We start from the raw sequence: 21,108 nt of genomic DNA, 5'->3' as shown, positions 1-21,108 counted from the left end.
AATGTGGCATACATAGACAATGGAATATTACTCAGCAATAAAAAGAATAAAGCCATCACCAGAATTTATACTAACCAGCTCTGAATGTAAAAACAAAAATATCTTTGCAATTTGCTTATATCATTCTTATCAGAGTGATCAATAAGAAGCAATGTTGTTGCTTATTTTTTTAGTAAAACAAGCTGCCAAAAGTCAACATGGAAGCTTTCTTCTTCTCAAATCAGAAGCAGAAACACCTTGTTTGGAAAATTCACATGGTAGAAGCCTTTATTTGCCTTATAAAATGCTTTTGTGTGTCCTAGAGAGTCAAACTTGGGGTAGTCTAAGGAGCTGAGTGCATTCTGAAAGGGAAAGATCACAATATCAGTGCCTTTCACCCCATGTTTGCAAACTTAGAGAAACAGTGGGAATGAACTAATAAGGTCACAGCAAATTTTCTAGCATGAAAAGACTCCGAAAAGGAATGAATTCACCACAATAGTAGAGAACACCTGGCCTTGTGATCTGGGTCTAACATAACCATATCAGGAGGGCTTGTCTTGACCCAGGCATGAAACCAAATTTGCAGCCTTCTGCAGCTTCATCTGCCTGGCATGTGGCAGTACTTTGGGAAATGAGATCCAATAAATAAGCCAAAATCTTGGATCTCAGCAGGATCCAAAATAATCTCTGCATCACCTGAACTTTGCAAATATTATTAAGTTACAGAGGACTGATGTTTAAAATTATTGTTGTGACAGCATGATTAAGAAATGCCAGTGGTTCTGAAGAAACATTCCAGTTCTCTTGCTTCACTTTGCTATTGGAACATGAATGGAAGCCCTCAATTAAGAGCAAGTAAGTGCATATCATGTCTGGACAACTTAAGGAAGAAAAGGGAGGTGGTTCAGAAAGTTTGAGCTCTCTCATTTAGGAAAAAAATTGGCTGATGAATTTCATAACTAATGGACAAATGAAAAAAGTGCAATTATATTTACCTACTGGATTGATTAGTGAGTACTAATGCACACACTCCTACCATTATTCAGCATTTGAGGAAGCATTCTCCTGATGCTTTGTTGTTGTCAATTTTGAAATCGGATCTCTCAATTATATTGATGAAATAGGATAGCCAGTCCTCCTGCATAAATGTAAATGAATCAAATTTCTATATCCTTAGTATATAACATATAGCTAAAGACATAGAGATCAAAAGGGAAATTGGACATTAATAATTTTAAAGATCAGTATAGATAATCATTCAATACATGGAAAATGTCCTTACCAAGTTGGGAAGCAAAGGACTTTAAAAAATATCGAGGTACTGTGTTACTCAGCTTTCCCTCATAACAACAGGGAGCCGGAGCATGGGAGACATGATGAACTCTAGATAGGGCAGAGGGTGTTGAAGGTGAAGGGAGGGAGTATGAGGTAATCATAAGGTAATTAATGATGGTGGAATGTGGTAAGCATTACTATCTAAAATACATGAAGGCAGGAATTGGCGTGAATATACTTTGTAAACAACTAGAGATATATGAAAAATGTGCTCTATATATGTAATAAAAATTGTAATGTGCTCTGCTGTAAAAAATATGGTCAAAAGTGCCATTGAATGAGCAGCCTGCCCGCTCCCCTTATGAGGAGTCTGTCATACAGAACCAAGAGCTTGACCTACTCCCTTATGACACCATTATGGTAATTACATCACAATTCAGTCATTTGTTAGGGGGAGCCGTGATTGCTAGGTGTGGGATTAGAACCTAAACAATTGCTTTGGAAGATATAATTTAACCCATAACACTCTCTAATCCTACTTTTCTCAGAATTTTTATCCATTGGTATTGAATTTTGTCATGTGCTATTTCTACATCAATCCATGCAATCATACAACTTTGTGGGCTTGTCCTGAAGTACATATCCTTGATGGTATGGTCTTGTAAATTCCTCCTGCCCAATGACCCAATGATCTTTCAGTTAGTTCACCTTTAGACTTCCTTGATCCATAGGTTACATAGAAGTGTGCTTATTTTCCAAAGTTTTGGAGATGTTCTTTCATCTTACTATTTTCTAGTTTAAGTCCTTTGTGATGAAAGAACACAACAAATATAGTTTTAATTCTTTTCAATTGGATATTTTCCAATGAAGAAAATGAAAACTAAATAAACAAACTGGATTAAGAACTCAGTGGCAAAATGTTACCAATAGATTAGACCACTTTGAAAATAGATTTTCAGTGTGATCTAAACAACAAAGTACATAATTTTGAAAATAGAGTCAAAATAAAGATGCAAAGAGACCATTGGCAGAATGTTCCAGAAATCAGAGACAGTTTGCAGGTAACAAATTTAAGAATCATTGTGTTTGAAGACTCCTGAAAGGTGAACTAAAGAAATACACAATCTTCTCAATGAATATGAGAAAAATTTCTAAATCTTAGGGACAAGATGAAATCCACACTCAAGACGCATATAGAATTCCAAATAGGCGCGTCTCCAAGACACATTATAATGAAAATGCCTAATATACAGAAGAAGCTTAGAGTGTTAAAAGCAACAAGAAAAATACAGCAGGTCACATTCAGAGGTAAACCCATTTGGATTTCAACTGATATCTCAACATAGACCCTAAAAGTTAGGAGGGCATGGAAAGATACATGCTAAGTCTTGGGAAAAAAACAGCTTCCAAACAGGATTAGTATAACCAGCAAAATAATCCTTCGCAATAAGCAGAAACAAAAATAATTTGTAACCATGTAGTCTGCACTGCCAAATGTCCTTGATGGAATATTTCATGCAGAGAAGAATACAATAGAGTAGTCCATTAAAGGATAACCAAGTTTGAATTTAGCATTAGAAATAAATTGAAATGGCAGGAAATAAAAATCATCTGTCTATAATAATAATGAAAGCAAAAATCATATTGGCAGTTTGGATTAAAAAAAAACAATACAAAGCAACATGTTGCTGACAAGACACTCACCTTGGAGACAGAGACATGCATGAAAATGGGAAAAGCAAGGAAGCAGGGGTAGCTCCTCTCATGTCAAAGTAGACTTCAAGTCAAAAGTAATTAGAGGAGATAAAGAAGATTACTTCATACTGACGAGGGGGAAATCCAGCAACAAGATATACTGATTATTAATATTTATGCTCCAAACAACTGTGCTTCTGCATACAGAAAGCAAACTTCTCAATATAAAGAAGGAAATAGATCAAAATACAAAAAATACTGGGGGATTTAAACAAAGCTCTCTAACCATTAGATATGGCATCCAGACATAAATAAAGATTATTTAGAACTAAAAATATTTCAAAAACAATGAATCAAATGGATGTCTTTATCAATAAAATATTTCATTCATTGACAAAGCAATTCACTTTGTAATCACATCTGTTTGACTATTCATATTTTAGGAGATGGAGCAAATGTTAGGAAACACAAATAAAGACAGAGTACTCCTTGCATAGATAATAATGGATGAAATATAATAAAGGAATAATAAAGGAATTCCAGCACCTACAATTGAACATTAAATGCTACACATTGAATTGTAGGAAAGAAATCAGAATGGAGATAACAAAAATCTATGTGACAGAGTGAAGACAACTTATATAATTTTTTTTAAAAAAAATATAGAAACCCATTGCTAAAAATTTAAGTTCTCTTCACACTGTCATAGATTTTTGATAACTTATAAAGATTATAATATACCCAAAATACCATAGAGCTAACTAATGTTACACCTCAAGGTCATAGAGAAAAAAAATAATCTAATAATGTTACACATCAAGGTCATAGAGAAGAAAAATAATCCAATAATGTTACACCTCAAGGTCATAGAGGAAAATAAATAATCCAAATATCAGTTGAAGACATGCAGAAATCAATGTAACAAACCACATAATTAGAATTCAGGACAAGAATCACAGGATTACAAGAATCGCAGAAGATGAATTTGCCAAAGGCCACTACCCATTCATTTTTATAACAAGAGAAACTAAGGACAGAAGGAACTTCCCTCAACATCTTAAAGCCTATATATGACAAACCAAAGGCCAACATTATTCTGAATGGAGAAAAACTGAAAACATTTCCTCCAAAACCAGGAATAAGGAAAACATGTCCATTCTCCCCTCCCCACTATGATTCAACATAGACCATAACTGTATCCAAAGCAATTAGAGCAATTACCAAAGACATTACCAAAGTAGCTACCAAAGTAGAAAGATAGAAGATCCACACATATAAAACAGTCCATTTTCTTTACTCCAATAATGAATCTGCTGCAAAGGTGTTCCATAACTTCAAAAAAATTTATAAAAATTAGAAATAAATGTAACCAAGGAGGTGACAGACCTCTTGGTTACAGACCTCTACACAAGGATGACAGTTTGACATAGTATACATTTCTGACCACAAAGGGCAAGAGCCGGAAGCTGGTGTCAGTGTAGCTCCTGGTGCCAGACCAGTGGACATGTCAGAGAAACAAGGTGCCCAGGCTGTCACCTTTGACAAGCCTAGTAATCGAATCCAAAGGTAAGAGTAAATCCATGTGGGTGCACCTTGCCTTAATGGATAATTGCATCCATAGAATGAACTGACCCCTCCAGTCCTGAAATCCTGAGTACTCTGTCCCATAGCAACAGTCATGACAATTTTGAGTGAGGCGGCTGCATGGCAGGTGCTGAGGCACCCAGCCACTGCTGTACTGGCCAACTCTTCCTTCCCTACCTTCCCTACTCACAATGTATCATTATTATACCCTGGAACACTGAGGTCTTCCATGCCTTCTTGGAGGTATTCCTCGTGACCATGGTCACCAGCTAAAGGGCATGTCTACAATGGCTCAATGGGAGAGACTCCATGCACACTGGATCAAGAGAAACCAGATTGTATTAGGTGAAAGCAAGTGAATGTTCTACACTGGCTCAACCAAGACAAGTTGAGTCCTCATCTATTCTAAGGGCAAGGGAGTCTACACTGGAGAGGGAGGCACAGTGGTCCAGGCCTGGGAGATGATGGCTGGTGGGACCTGACCCACCCTGAGGACCCTCCTTTCTTTGAATCAGAGCCCACCCTCCTTTGAATCAGAGCATTTTTTAAAATTTTGCAACAAAAAATTTATTATACAATTTGTCCAAAATCAATGTATCAAGAAACATGTCAGAGGAATGGGAGAAGGGAAAGGGGGCAGGGCAGGGTGAAGTGTCCCAGGCAGAACAGTCTCTGGTGTCTTCGGCAGGTGGGGGCAGAGGAATCCCAGGCTGTCCGCTGGTCCTGTCTGGCTCAGCTCTCCACTTCGACCTCGGAGCCAGAAAAGGTCTCCTGATCCGGCTCTGGCTCACTTTTCCTGCGAACCCTTGGAAACACTCTATTGCGGACACGGACACGTGGCATGCAACAACAACACAGTCTTTGGACACAGTTAGCGATCCTCCTGGTCCAGCTCTTCCTGGGTTCTCGGGGTTGCTCTGGGGATACATCTTGGGCGGAACTGCTGCGGACTGTCTCTACTAACCTGACCAGGCGCTTCCAGCGGCTGGGCAAGTAGGACACTGAGCTGGACTGGGAGGCTTCGTCAGGAGGCGGGGCCTCAGCAGGCTGGAAGTCCCGAGGAAGAGCAGGCAGGCTGGCCCTTCTGATGCCCACCTGCCCTGGCTGTTCGGCTTCCTCAGGCAGCCGGCGCTTATGGGGCAAGGGCAAGGCTCCAAGGGCAGGCTCACTCGTGCTCCTCCTGGGGAGCACAGGGCCCCGGGAAAGGCCCGCAGGACAAGAGGAAAGCCGAACCCTGCGAGGCACAGGCTGCGCTGGGAACATGCACTCTCCCCCCTGGCTCTCCTGGTGCTGCAGAATCAAGTAGTTGGCCATCCCTGCATCAAACTTTCTCTTGGCCAGAGATACCCAGGTTTGGTATGGATCGAGACCATTGTCAACCAGGAGCGCCATTATTTGGGGGTCTGGGTGTTTGGGAAGACCCTCACTACTCTGTTGGGGTACACACTCCCCACCCTGCTTCAGCCATGGGTGCCGAGAGATTTGCTTGACTGTGGGCCGCTTCGGGGGCTTCACAGTCAGTATGCTGTGGATGAGCCTTCGGGCTCCCACAGGCACTGAGTCAGGGACCCGGTACCTGGCGTGAGTGATCCGCTTCAGCAGGTCCTCAGAGGAGGTGGAGTCAAATGGGAGGCTCCGTGTCAACATAAAATACAAGATGACCCCCAGGCTCCAGACGTCCATCGGGGGTCCCTCATACTCTTGCCGCAAGACACCTTCAGGGGCAAGGTATGGGAGTGTGCCCCAGACCCGCCTCAGCTTCTCCCCAGCGCTGAACCACGTGGCGGCACCAAAGTCGATCAGCTTGACTTGGCCTCTGGTGTCCAGCATGATGTTCTCTGGCTTCAGGTCTCGGTGCACGATGCCCTTGTCATGGAGGTAGCCCACCGCACACAGGATCTGCCTGAAAACCCTCCGGACCTCCTCCACCTGCATGCCACGTGTGATGTGATCAAGCAGTCGTCCCCCACCTACGTGCTCCATCACCATGTAGATGGTGCTCTCGGTGCCAATCACGTGAAACAGCTGGACCACGTTGGGGTGCTCCAGACTCATCATTATCTTGGGTTCGTTGAAGGCCGGAATGTTCTCCACTTCCAGATCCAGGGCTTTCACTGCCACCTGTGCCCCTGAGAGGCGATGGAGGGCTAGGCTCACCTGGCCATACCCACCACGCCCGATGACCTTCAGGAACTCATAGTGCTCCAGGAAGGCTGCCACGCTGCAGGAGCCTGGCACCTGCAGTGCTGCTACTCTACTCTCACTACTCTCACTACTCTGGCTAAACATCCTAAGCAGGAACACCAACTAAGGATGCTAGCTTAAAAAAAAATAACAAGCCAAAACAACAAAGCAAAACCAAAAACCAAAACAAAGCAAAACAACAAACCCAAATCAAAAAACCAAAAGCCAAACACCACAGCACCACCAACCACCAACCACCAACCACCGAATACCAACCACCAACCACCAAACGCACTAACTATCTGGGAGTCCGACAGGTCACCACCAAGAGCTTCCTGTACTTGTGGACAAAAACCCAGCCCTGGCCACTTTCTTATATACCCGCTCTTTGAAGATTCCTCACAATGGCTCCTTGTGAGGTCAGAGCAACAAAAGGACCAATCATGCCTGGCCTAAACCCTCAGTGGTCATCTCCCTTTGGGGCCTCCAGAATTGTTTCCATGTCACAACAAGAATACAAATGGACTCCAGACATAATTTTTTTTTTTTTTTTTTTTTTTTTTGCTCCCATTGGTTATGGAGACTGATATTTACTTGTTTGCAAATTAAAAGGACTTGTCTTTTCAGTTCTAAACATTTCTAATAATTCTGGGCTTCTGAAGACCTTATCATATCTACATTCAAGGTATTCAATTTCTTTTTCTTCCAAATCATTGGTGTCAAAATAGAGTAGCACTTGGCTCCCATTGTGATACTGAAACAACATGATCTGTTCCCTAAGCACAGTCTTAACACCTATGGGGCTAAGAGGGAGTAAAGCTTCATCCTAATTGCCCCATACAGTCCTACCAGGGAATTCTCATTGGAAACTCTGGAATTCAAAGAAGAGTGGGTTGATATATTCAAAGTGATATAAAACAAAATGTGGACGCCAAGAATCCTAGCACTGACAAAAGTGTCCTTCCCACAGAGAGAAGAAATGGAGGTCTTCCCAGATGAACGAGTCTCTTCCTGCTGCTGTAACAAAATACCTTGGAATGGGTAATTTATTGGTAGTATTTCACTTCTCCCAGCTCAAAATCAGAATATTTTGTGGCCATATCCTCACATGATGAAAGGGGAAGAAGTTTTGAACTCAATCCCTCAAGCACTTACTTTTTATTTTTTATTTTGGCTGAGGGGACATACTGGTGATTGATCCCAGGGTCTCAAACATATGAAATTCTCTAACACAGAGGTACATCCCCAGCCACTTATTTATTTATATGTTTATTTTGAGACAAAATGTTGCTAAGTTGCTCAGGCTGGGCTTGAATGTGTGATCGTTCAGCCTCAGTAAACAGAGTACATAGGCTTACAGTCTGTTAAACTTTGGACATAAGTCCACTCACCCCACACACTCCTATATTCATGCAGTAGTGCTGAAATTATTGGATTGTGGAACCTGTAACCTAACTAGAGCATCCAAGTTTCAGTTCGGGTTGTAACTGTAGGCAGGTGGGGTGCAGCTGGAGGAGCTAGGTCACTGTGGTCATGCCAGGAAAGCTCCTACTTTCCTGTGATCCCTTCCTGTCTCTCTGCTTCCTCACTGCCATGAGAGGAACAGCTTTCCTCCACTGGGCCTTTCCCTCATAGTGCACTGACTCACCTTGGACCCAGAGAATTGGAGTTGGCCATCTATGGACTGAGCCCTTGGGATCATGTGCCCATCCTCTAGTTTGTTTTTTATCAGAGGCTTTGGTTAGAGTGAAATCAAAGCTAACAGAATCAGACATTTGTGTAGTGAGAAGTGGGGACACTCCTCTGAATAAACTCATTGTGTGGATCAGAAACCTTTGACCCACAAAGACTTTGTAAGACTTTTTAATAGTGAGCTGGAAAAGCTTTAGATTATTGTAAGAAGAGTTGAACAGGGATTCTGGTGTTCAGATGACCAGAATACCAACAGAAATGCACACCTGGCTCATGAGCTTTCAGAAGGAAATAAAGACTCTATCAGGAGTTGGACTACAGACTACTTGTGTTATAATCTGGCAAAACATTTGATTATTTATCTAATTTCTTTCTTCCTTAAAATCTCTACTCAAATGTTTTCTTCTTGAAAGCTCTACACAAGTGACCTTATTTAGTATTTCAGTAAACCCTACCCCATCCCATTATTCAATAATTTTCTACTTCATTCTACTTGTGCTGCTTCTTCCATGTATGCTGTCACATAAATGTAGTGGTAACATAGAAATATTGTCATAATGCATGATATAATGTATCACTTTTAAGTTAGTTCTTGCTCTTCCTCTTCTACTAGAATATAAACAAATCTCTGTTGTACAGCCCATTATAGGCATCCAAGAAAAAAGATTGTTGAATGAGTGAATGAATGAAAGTTTAAACAGGTGTTATACTCCAAGAAACAAAAAGTATACAGACATACAAATAAACGATTTGAAACCTAACTTACAAAGTTTTAACTTAGCCATGTTTTGAGCCCCCTTTTTTAATTCCAAGAAATAAGTGTTTGATTTTATACAGAATATGATTTTGTCATATGAAGGACATTACATTTTGAAAGGATGTTTATATAAAGGAACCAGAGATCCGATGCTTCATTCAAATTGATGGAGAAAAAAGAGTAGCTTTAAAACATTTTACAAGAAAAATATCTTTTTAACAGTCTCCTAGAGTCCGTGAAAGTAAATGAACCAAATGCAAAGAGATAATATCCTGAGCAGAAAGCTATAGATAATGGAAAGATGAGGCATGGCAGTGGCAGGGAACGAATTAGACTTTAGGTGTTAAATTGGGCTTAAGAAGTGAGACTTACAAAATATAAACTAAAACAAATAAGGCAAAATACACATCAAGTAATTGTATCTTTCTTTATAGTATTTTTTAAATGTTTTTATTTGTTCTTTATAGATATATGTGACAGTAGAGTACTTTGATATACTGTACATACACAGAATATAAGTTATTCTAGTTAGGATCCCATTCTTGCAGTTGTACATGATGTGAAGTGACACTGGTCATGTATTTATGTATGAACATAAGTAAGTTATGTCAATTCATTGTACTGTCTTTCCTATTCCTATCCCCACTCCTTTTCTTCCCTCCCATTTGTCTACTTCAATGAACTTCTATTCTTCCCCTACCCCCCATCCCTTGTTGTTTGTTAGCATCCAAACATCAGAGAGAACATTTGGCCTTTGGCTTTTGGCGAGTGGCTTATTTCACTTAGCTTGATATGTGCAGTTCCATCCATTTACTAGCAAATGCTATAATTTCATTCTTCTTTATGGCTGAATATTATTTCATTGTTTACTATACCACATTTTCTTTAGCCATTCATCTGTTGAAGGGCACCTAGCTGGGTTCAATAGCATGTTTATTGTTAGGTGAGCTCCATAAACATTGGTGTGGCTGCATCACTATGGTATGCTGATTTTAAGTTATCTTAGTATGTACTGAGTAGTGGGATAACTGGGTCAAATGGTGGTTCCATTCCAAGATTTCTCAGGAAGCTCCATTTTGCTTTTTCTAATGGTTACCCCAATTTGCAGTCCCAGCAGCAACGTATAAGTGAACCTTTTTTTTCTCATCCTCTCCCATATTTATTGTTACTTGTATTCTTGATCATTGCCATTCTGACTGGAGTGAGATGGAATCTCCATGTGGTTTTGATCTGCATATCCCTAATGGCTAGAGATGCTGAATATTTTTTTCATATATTTCTTCACCAATCATTCCTTCAGTGAAGTGCTATTTCAGTTCCTTTGCTCATTTATTCATTGGGTGATTTGTTTTCTTAGTGTTAAGTTTTTTTTTTTTTCAATTCTTTGTATATCCTGAAGATTAGTGTTCTATCTGAGGTACAAGTTGCAAAGATTTTCTTTCATTGTCTAGGCTTTCTATTCATGTTCTTGATTGTTTCCTTTGAGGTGAAGAAGCTTTTTAGTTTGATATTATCCCATTTATTTATTCTAGTATCATTTTTAGTAAGAAAATTCCCATCCATTATCTTTTAGTGCTGGTATATGGTTTTCCAGGATCTCCTGGCTTTGAGAGTGTGTGTGTTGAAAATCTGCTGAGATATGAATTGGTCTTTCCTTATAGGTAATCTGATTTTTCTCTCTGTGGCCTTTAAAATTGTATCCTCCATCTGTATACTAGTCTTGTTGATGATAATGTGATTTGGTGTAGATCTGTTGTGATTTTGTACCTTTGGTGTCCTATAGGCTCTTTTTTTATGCTTACATCTTTTTAAAATACCTTTATTTTATTTATTTTTATGTGGTGGTGAGGATCAAACCCAGGGCCTCACACATGCTAGATGAGCACTGAGTCACAACCCTGACCCCTTCTACAGGCCTCTTGTATTTGATTCTCCAATTCTTTCTTCATGCTTTGGATATTTTATCATATTATTTTTTGAAGAGATTGTGCATTCCCTTGGTTTGGATCTCTGAACTTTCCTCTATCCCAATAAATCTTAAATTTGGTCTTTGGATGGTATTCTATAATTCTTGGATATTCTGTTCATGGTTTCTTACCATCTTCACTGTGAGATCAACTTTATGTTCGAGATTGTATATTTTGTCTATATTGTCTCAGGTCCTGTCTTCCACTTGATCTAGTCTGTTGGTGATGCTATCTATTGAGTTTTTTAATTGGCCTATTGTTTCTTTCATTTCAGTAATTTCTGTTTGTTTGTTTGTTTTCAATATCTCTATCCTTTTCTGAAATAAATCTATTGCAACTTGCATTTGCTCACTTATCTCCTTGTTGTTATGATCAATGGTTGCCTGTATTTGTTCTCTTATCTCTTTGTTGGAGTAACCAATTTTTGCCTGCATATGCTCTCTTACATCATTCTTTAATTTTTAGATCATTTTATTTATGTATATTCTGAACTCCTTCTCCTACATTTCAACTACCATAGTACCTATGGATCCCATTGTTTGTAGCATCTTGGTTTGGTTGGAGTACTTTCCTCCCTTGGTTTTTCTTGATGTCAATGTGTCTAATTCTCTTCCAGTGTAGACCCAAGGTATTACAGCTTCTGCCCTATTGTCTTACAGTTTCCCTACAGGTTACCAATACCTCCCACTTAAGGGAGAGATCAATATTACAGCACTCATTGTACCCAACGTGCATCCTTATATCAGCTTCTATATTTACATTTGCAGTTTTTTTACTAAAATCAGAAATGATGAGTTTGGTTATCTTCTATCATATAGTCAATTAGTTTTTGATGGTGGAGGCCCTTCAATAGATGTATGGATAGGGAAAATGTGGCATATATACACAATGGAACATTACTCAGCATTAAAACAGAATAAAATCATGGCATTTGCAAGTAAATGGATGGAGTTGGAGAATATAATGCTGAGGGAAGGAAGCCAATGCCAAAAAAAAAATAATAATAATAACCAAAGGCCAAATGTTTTCTTTGATTAGAGGGTGCTGACTCAAAATGGTGATTGGTTGGGGGAGCATGGGAGGAATGGTGGAATATTAGATAGGGCAAAGGGGAGTGGGAAGGGGGAAGGGGGTAAGAAAGACAGAGGAATGAGTTAGACATCATTACCCTAAGTATATGTGTAAAGACAACAATGGTGTGAAAATACTATTTGTACAAGTGGTGACTTGAAAAATTGTGCTGTATATGTGTAATATGAACTGAATTGCATTGTCTACCATCGTGTATAACAAATAATATTTCAATAAGGAAAACAAAGAGGAAAATATTTGCACATATCCTTTTAATTACACAGAATGGAAATTTGCGAAGGCTAAACTATAAAATATAAACATTGAGCTAATAAGTGAAAAGAAAATCTAACATTAGTAATTGTAAGGGATCTTTATTCACAAGTAGTGAGTGGACAACTGTAGCAGGAAGGCAACCTGACAAGGAAGGGGTGCCGAGGATGGCTCCAGAGGCAGCCATGAAAGAAACTGTAGAGATTTTGAAAATGGAGTGAGTCAGTGTGAGGGAAACCATGTTAATCAGAGCAAGGGAATCCAGGGGCAAAAGGCTGCATGGGAAGCAAATCAGGAGGATGCTTTCCATGCTGAACAACTGAACTTCTAGATCTTGTCCAGTAGAGGAGGCTTCCCCTAAATATAAGTTTGGGATAAGAGCTCTGATTAGAACATTGAAATATCTACACCTTCCTGACCTTGAAAGGCCAATTATCTGTTAAATGATGACTTAATTTTCCTTTCCACTGATGTCATAAAGCTCCATCTCTGGTGGCTGAATCAGCATCCCCAGCAACTGTTCTCCTAACCTGCCCTTGGTGGTGAGGTGTGGACCACCTCTCTGAAGAATTTAACTTAATTATTTGAACTAAGAGGATGTTTTAAAAACTTACACCATTTTCCAGAGAACCAAACTCTTAAAAGTCCAACAACTTATAGCATCCTAAAACATTATAGAGTTCATCCCTATGCATCTTTTCACCCTGTAAAGTGTAAAAGTGTTTCTGGAATAGAATAAAGTTCCAATGGTTAGCACACACATATTTGGAAAAAATACCAAGTAGCAAACATTAAGAAAAAGACTTGTCTCAGCAATTAAAACCTTTAAGAGGATATCAGAAATGAGAGCACCACATATAAGCATTTGTAGGTCAAGAGTCACCCTGTCTTGGGAGTCTATGCAAACCTGAACTGTATGAAGGAAACAAGAAACACTTCATTCAACAACAACAACAACAAAAAAAATGGACTGCCTTTGATTTAAGCAGATGATGAATTATAGGTGTAGATCCAAAGGAACACTTGAAATTCAGTCATATTATTAGTTTCATTTATCTGTTGTAGAGAAAGATCAAGTTTCTGGCTGCCTATGGGAACAAAGATACAGAGCACAAATAAACTGGCATTTGTTTTCATAAACTACAGCAACTGCTAGGGCTTCTGCCAGCTGCTTACAGTGATCACAGTTCAACGGGCATTGGGCACCAAGTGTCATTGTCAGCTCTTCACTTGTTCACTCAGTTGTTGTTTTGTATTCTCTACTTTGGTCTGACAGGGAGATGAATAAAATGGAGGGGAAAAGTAAGAATAACAACTTATTATTTAAGAAACTACAAACTCCAAAACCAGCAGAAAGTTCCTGCATCTGCAAAATGTCATCCTCAAGGATTTAGGGTGATGGAGATATTTAGCTCTAAAGACAGAGGGACAGATGGACAATAGATTAGACAGAAATATATGATTATCACAATAGCTAAAATGTGTAAGCAACCTAGATGCCCTTCAATAGATGGATGGATAAAAAATGTGGCATACATAGACAATGGAATATTACTCAGCAATAAAAAGAATAAAGCCATCACCAGAATTTATACTAACCAGCTCTGAATGTAAAAACAAAAATATCTTTGCAATTTGCTTATATCATTCTTATCAGAGTGATCAATAAGAAGCAATGTTGTTGCTTATTTTTTTAGTAAAACAAGCTGCCAAAAGTCAACATGGAAGCTTTCTTCTTCTCAAATCAGAAGCAGAAACACCTTGTTTGGAAAATTCACATGGTAGAAGCCTTTATTTGCCTTATAAAATGCTTTTGTGTGTCCTAGAGAGTCAAACTTGGGGTAGTCTAAGGAGCTGAGTGCATTCTGAAAGGGAAAGATCACAATATCAGTGCCTTTCACCCCATGTTTGCAAACTTAGAGAAACAGTGGGAATGAACTAATAAGGTCACAGCAAATTTTCTAGCATGAAAAGACTCCGAAAAGGAATGAATTCACCACAATAGTAGAGAACACCTGGCCTTGTGATCTGGGTCTAACATAACCATATCAGGAGGGCTTGTCTTGACCCAGGCATGAAACCAAATTTGCAGCCTTCTGCAGCTTCATCTGCCTGGCATGTGGCAGTACTTTGGGAAATGAGATCCAATAAATAAGCCAAAATCTTGGATCTCAGCAGGATCCAAAATAATCTCTGCATCACCTGAACTTTGCAAATATTATTAAGTTACAGAGGACTGATGTTTAAAATTATTGTTGTGACAGCATGATTAAGAAATGCCAGTGGTTCTGAAGAAACATTCCAGTTCTCTTGCTTCACTTTGCTATTGGAACATGAATGGAAGCCCTCAATTAAGAGCAAGTAAGTGCATATCATGTCTGGACAACTTAAGGAAGAAAAGGGAGGTGGTTCAGAAAGTTTGAGCTCTCTCATTTAGGAAAAAAATTGGCTGATGAATTTCATAACTAATGGACAAATGAAAAAAGTGCAATTATATTTACCTACTGGATTGATTAGTGAGTACTAATGCACACACTCCTACCATTATTCAGCATTTGAGGAAGCATTCTCCTGATGCTTTGTTGTTGTCAATTTTGAAATCGGATCTCTCAATTATATTGATGAAATAGGATAGCCAGTCCTCCTGCATAAATGTAAATGAATCAAATTTCTATATCCTTAGTATATAACATATAGCTAAAGACATAGAGATCAAAAGGGAAATTGGACATTAATAATTTTAAAGATCAGTATAGATAATCATTCAATACATGGAAAATGTCCTTACCAAGTTGGGAAGCAAAGGACTTTAAAAAATATCGAGGTACTGTGTTACTCAGCTTTCCCTCATAACAACAGGGAGCCGGAGCATGGGAGACATGATGAACTCTAGATAGGGCAGAGGGTGTTGAAGGTGAAGGGAGGGAGTATGAGGTAATCATAAGGTAATTAATGATGGTGGAATGTGGTAAGCATTACTATCTAAAATACATGAAGGCAGGAATTGGCGTGAATATACTTTGTAAACAACTAGAGATATATGAAAAATGTGCTCTATATATGTAATAAAAATTGTAATGTGCTCTGCTGTAAAAAATATGGTCAAAAGTGCCATTGAATGAGCAGCCTGCCCGCTCCCCTTATGAGGAGTCTGTCATACAGAACCAAGAGCTTGACCTACTCCCTTATGACACCATTATGGTAATTACATCACAATTCAGTCATTTGTTAGGGGGAGCCGTGATTGCTAGGTGTGGGATTAGAACCTAAACAATTGCTTTGGAAGATATAATTTAACCCATAACACTCTCTAATCCTACTTTTCTCAGAATTTTTATCCATTGGTATTGAATTTTGTCATGTGCTATTTCTACATCAATCCATGCAATCATACAACTTTGTGGGCTTGTCCTGAAGTACATATCCTTGATGGTATGGTCTTGTAAATTCCTCCTGCCCAATGACCCAATGATCTTTCAGTTAGTTCACCTTTAGACTTCCTTGATCCATAGGTTACATAGAAGTGTGCTTATTTTCCAAAGTTTTGGAGATGTTCTTTCATCTTACTATTTTCTAGTTTAAGTCCTTTGTGATGAAAGAACACAACAAATATAGTTTTAATTCTTTTCAATTGGATATTTTCCAATGAAGAAAATGAAAACTAAATAAACAAACTGGATTAAGAACTCAGTGGCAAAATGTTACCAATAGATTAGACCACTTTGAAAATAGATTTTCAGTGTGATCTAAACAACAAAGTACATAATTTTGAAAATAGAGTCAAAATAAAGATGCAAAGAGACCATTGGCAGAATGTTCCAGAAATCAGAGACAGTTTGCAGGTAACAAATTTAAGAATCATTGTGTTTGAAGACTCCTGAAAGGTGAACTAAAGAAATACACAATCTTCTCAATGAATATGAGAAAAATTTCTAAATCTTAGGGACAAGATGAAATCCACACTCAAGACGCATATAGAATTCCAAATAGGCGCGTCTCCAAGACACATTATAATGAAAATGCCTAATATACAGAAGAAGCTTAGAGTGTTAAAAGCAACAAGAAAAATACAGCAGGTCACATTCAGAGGTAAACCCATTTGGATTTCAACTGATATCTCAACATAGACCCTAAAAGTTAGGAGGGCATGGAAAGATACATGCTAAGTCTTGGGAAAAAAACAGCTTCCAAACAGGATTAGTATAACCAGCAAAATAATCCTTCGCAATAAGCAGAAACAAAAATAATTTGTAACCATGTAGTCTGCACTGCCAAATGTCCTTGATGGAATATTTCATGCAGAGAAGAATACAATAGAGTAGTCCATTAAAGGATAACCAAGTTTGAATTTAGCATTAGAAATAAATTGAAATGGCAGGAAATAAAAATCATCTGTCTATAATAATAATGAAAGCAAAAATCATATTGGCAGTTTGGATTAAAAAAAAACAATACAAAGCAACATGTTGCTGACAAGACACTCACCTTGGAGACAGAGACATGCATGAAAATGGGAAAAGCAAGGAAGCAGGGGTAGCTCCTCTCATGTCAAAGTAGACTTCAAGTCAAAAGTAATTAGAGGAGATAAAGAAGATTACTTCATACTGACGAGGGGGAAATCCAGCAACAAGATATACTGATTATTAATATTTATGCTCCAAACAACTGTGCTTCTGCATACAGAAAGCAAACTTCTCAATATAAAGAAGGAAATAGATCAAAATACAAAAAATACTGGGGGATTTAAACAAAGCTCTCTAACCATTAGATATGGCATCCAGACATAAATAAAAATTATTTAGAACTAAAAATATTTCAAAAACAATGAATCAAATGGATGTCTTTATCAATAAAATATTTCATTCATTGACAAAGCAATTCACTTTGTAATCACATCTGTTTGACTATTCATATTTTAGGAGATGGAGCAAATGTTAGGAAACACAAATAAAGACAGAGTACTCCTTGCATAGATAATAATGGATGAAATATAATAAAGGAATAATAAAGGAATTCCAGCACCTACAATTGAACATTAAATGCTACACATTGAATTGTAGGAAAGAAATCAGAATGGAGATAACAAAAATCTATGTGACAGAGTGAAGACAACTTATATAATTTTTTTTAAAAAAAATATAGAAACCCATTGCTAAAAATTTAAGTTCTCTTCACACTGTCATAGATTTTTGATAACTTATAAAGATTATAATATACCCAAAATACCATAGAGCTAACTAATGTTACACCTCAAGGTCATAGAGAAAAAAAATAATCTAATAATGTTACACATCAAGGTCATAGAGAAGAAAAATAATCCAATAATGTTACACCTCAAGGTCATAGAGGAAAATAAATAATCCAAATATCAGTTGAAGACATGCAGAAATCAATGTAACAAACCACATAATTAGAATTCAGGACAAGAATCACAGGATTACAAGAATCGCAGAAGATGAATTTGCCAAAGGCCACTACCCATTCATTTTTATAACAAGAGAAACTAAGGACAGAAGGAACTTCCCTCAACATCTTAAAGCCTATATATGACAAACCAAAGGCCAACATTATTCTGAATGGAGAAAAACTGAAAACATTTCCTCCAAAACCAGGAATAAGGAAAACATGTCCATTCTCCCCTCCCCACTATGATTCAACATAGACCATAACTGTATCCAAAGCAATTAGAGCAATTACCAAAGACATTACCAAAGTAGCTACCAAAGTAGAAAGATAGAAGATCCACACATATAAAACAGTCCATTTTCTTTACTCCAATAATGAATCTGCTGCAAAGGTGTTCCATAACTTCAAAAAAATTTATAAAAATTAGAAATAAATGTAACCAAGGAGGTGACAGACCTCTTGGTTACAGACCTCTACACAAGGATGACAGTTTGACATAGTATACATTTCTGACCACAAAGGGCAAGAGCCGGAAGCTGGTGTCAGTGTAGCTCCTGGTGCCAGACCAGTGGACATGTCAGAGAAACAAGGTGCCCAGGCTGTCACCTTTGACAAGCCTAGTAATCGAATCCAAAGGTAAGAGTAAATCCATGTGGGTGCACCTTGCCTTAATGGATAATTGCATCCATAGAATGAACTGACCCCTCCAGTCCTGAAATCCTGAGTACTCTGTCCCATAGCAACAGTCATGACAATTTTGAGTGAGGCGGCTGCATGGCAGGTGCTGAGGCACCCAGCCACTGCTGTACTGGCCAACTCTTCCTTCCCTACCTTCCCTACTCACAATGTATCATTATTATACCCTGGAACACTGAGGTCTTCCATGCCTTCTTGGAGGTATTCCTCGTGACCATGGTCACCAGCTAAAGGGCATGTCTACAATGGCTCAATGGGAGAGACTCCATGCACACTGGATCAAGAGAAACCAGATTGTATTAGGTGAAAGCAAGTGAATGTTCTACACTGGCTCAACCAAGACAAGTTGAGTCCTCATCTATTCTAAGGGCAAGGGAGTCTACACTGGAGAGGGAGGCACAGTGGTCCAGGCCTGGGAGATGATGGCTGGTGGGACCTGACCCACCCTGAGGACCCTCCTTTCTTTGAATCAGAGCCCACCCTCCTTTGAATCAGAGCATTTTTTAAAATTTTGCAACAAAAAATTTATTATACAATTTGTCCAAAATCAATGTATCAAGAAACATGTCAGAGGAATGGGAGAAGGGAAAGGGGGCAGGGCAGGGTGAAGTGTCCCAGGCAGAACAGTCTCTGGTGTCTTCGGCAGGTGGGGGCAGAGGAATCCCAGGCTGTCCGCTGGTCCTGTCTGGCTCAGCTCTCCACTTCGACCTCGGAGCCAGAAAAGGTCTCCTGATCCGGCTCTGGCTCACTTTTCCTGCGAACCCTTGGAAACACTCTATTGCGGACACGGACACGTGGCATGCAACAACAACACAGTCTTTGGACACAGTTAGCGATCCTCCTGGTCCAGCTCTTCCTGGGTTCTCGGGGTTGCTCTGGGGATACATCTTGGGCGGAACTGCTGCGGACTGTCTCTACTAACCTGACCAGGCGCTTCCAGCGGCTGGGCAAGTAGGACACTGAGCTGGACTGGGAGGCTTCGTCAGGAGGCGGGGCCTCAGCAGGCTGGAAGTCCCGAGGAAGAGCAGGCAGGCTGGCCCTTCTGATGCCCACCTGCCCTGGCTGTTCGGCTTCCTCAGGCAGCCGGCGCTTATGGGGCAAGGGCAAGGCTCCAAGGGCAGGCTCACTCGTGCTCCTCCTGGGGAGCACAGGGCCCCGGGAAAGGCCCGCAGGACAAGAGGAAAGCCGAACCCTGCGAGGCACAGGCTGCGCTGGGAACATGCACTCTCCCCCCTGGCTCTCCTGGTGCTGCAGAATCAAGTAGTTGGCCATCCCTGCATCAAACTTTCTCTTGGCCAGAGATACCCAGGTTTGGTATGGATCGAGACCATTGTCAACCAGGAGCGCCATTATTTGGGGGTCTGGGTGTTTGGGAAGACCCTCACTACTCTGTTGGGGTACACACTCCCCACCCTGCTTCAGCCATGGGTGCCGAGAGATTTGCTTGACTGTGGGCCGCTTCGGGGGCTTCACAGTCAGTATGCTGTGGATGAGCCTTCGGGCTCCCACAGGCACTGAGTCAGGGACCCGGTACCTGGCGTGAGTGATCCGCTTCAGCAGGTCCTCAGAGGAGGTGGAGTCAAATGGGAGGCTCCGTGTCAACATAAAATACAAGATGACCCCCAGGCTCCAGACGTCCATCGGGGGTCCCTCATACTCTTGCCGCAAGACACCTTCAGGGGCAAGGTATGGGAGTGTGCCCCAGACCCGCCTCAGCTTCTCCCCAGCGCTGAACCACGTGGCGGCACCAAAGTCGATCAGCTTGACTTGGCCTCTGGTGTCCAGCATGATGTTCTCTGGCTTCAGGTCTCGGTGCACGATGCCCTTGTCATGGAGGTAGCCCACCGCACACAGGATCTGCCTGAAAACCCTCCGGACCTCCTCCACCTGCATGCCACGTGTGATGTGATCAAGCAGTCGTCCCCCACCTACGTGCTCCATCACCATGTAGATGGTGCTCTCGGTGCCAATCACGTGAAACAGCTGGACCACGTTGGGGTGCTCCAGACTCATCATTATCTTGGGTTCGTTGAAGGCCGGAATGTTCTCCACTTCCAGATCCAGGGCTTTCACTGCCACCTGTGCCCCTGAGAGGCGATGGAGGGCTAGGCTCACCTGGCCATACCCACCACGCCCGATGACCTTCAGGAACTCATAGTGCTCCAGGAAGGCTGCCACGCTGCAGGAGCCTGGCACCTGCAGTGCTGCTACTCTACTCTCACTACTCTCACTACTCTGGCTAAACATCCTAAGCAGGAACACCAACTAAGGATGCTAGCTTAAAAAAAAATAACAAGCCAAAACAACAAAGCAAAACCAAAAACCAAAACAAAGCAAAACAACAAACCCAAATCAAAAAACCAAAAGCCAAACACCACAGCACCACCAACCACCAACCACCAACCACCGAATACCAACCACCAACCACCAAACGCACTAACTATCTGGGAGTCCGACAGGTCACCACCAAGAGCTTCCTGTACTTGTGGACAAAAACCCAGCCCTGGCCACTTTCTTATATACCCG

The 21,108-nt window shown here is 40.3% G+C and overlaps 2 protein-coding genes across 2 annotated transcripts; both read right to left on the bottom strand.

Annotated features, from left to right (window-relative positions):
• Positions 1 to 5,268: 5,268 nt before the first annotated feature.
• Positions 5,269 to 6,825, bottom strand: LOC144253341 (sperm motility kinase 2B-like). Its single transcript, XM_077795456.1, has one exon. The coding sequence runs from the start codon at positions 6,823 to 6,825 to the stop codon at positions 5,269 to 5,271; it is 1,557 nt and encodes a 518-aa protein (XP_077651582.1).
• Positions 6,826 to 19,272: 12,447 nt separating this feature from the next.
• On the bottom strand, positions 19,273 to 20,829 carry LOC144253340 (sperm motility kinase 2B-like). The gene has a single exon (XM_077795455.1). It carries the CDS (start codon positions 20,827 to 20,829, stop codon positions 19,273 to 19,275), a length of 1,557 nt encoding a protein of 518 aa, XP_077651581.1.
• Between the last annotated feature and the right edge of the window lie 279 nt (positions 20,830 to 21,108).

This window comes from Urocitellus parryii, chromosome 2, assembly GCF_045843805.1.
Source record: "Urocitellus parryii isolate mUroPar1 chromosome 2, mUroPar1.hap1, whole genome shotgun sequence".
NCBI classification, from domain to species: Eukaryota; Metazoa; Chordata; class Mammalia; order Rodentia; family Sciuridae; genus Urocitellus; species Urocitellus parryii.
The sequence above is the reverse complement of the archived record's forward strand: the minus strand, read 5'-3'. Positions and strand labels throughout refer to the sequence as shown.

Bases quoted from the DNA above. Each gene is read 5' to 3' on its own strand.
- LOC144253341 (XM_077795456.1), bottom strand. From the start codon at position 6,825: ATGTTTAGCCAGAGTAGTGAGAGTAGTGAGAGTAGAGTAGCAGCACTG.
- LOC144253340 (XM_077795455.1), bottom strand. From the start codon at position 20,829: ATGTTTAGCCAGAGTAGTGAGAGTAGTGAGAGTAGAGTAGCAGCACTG.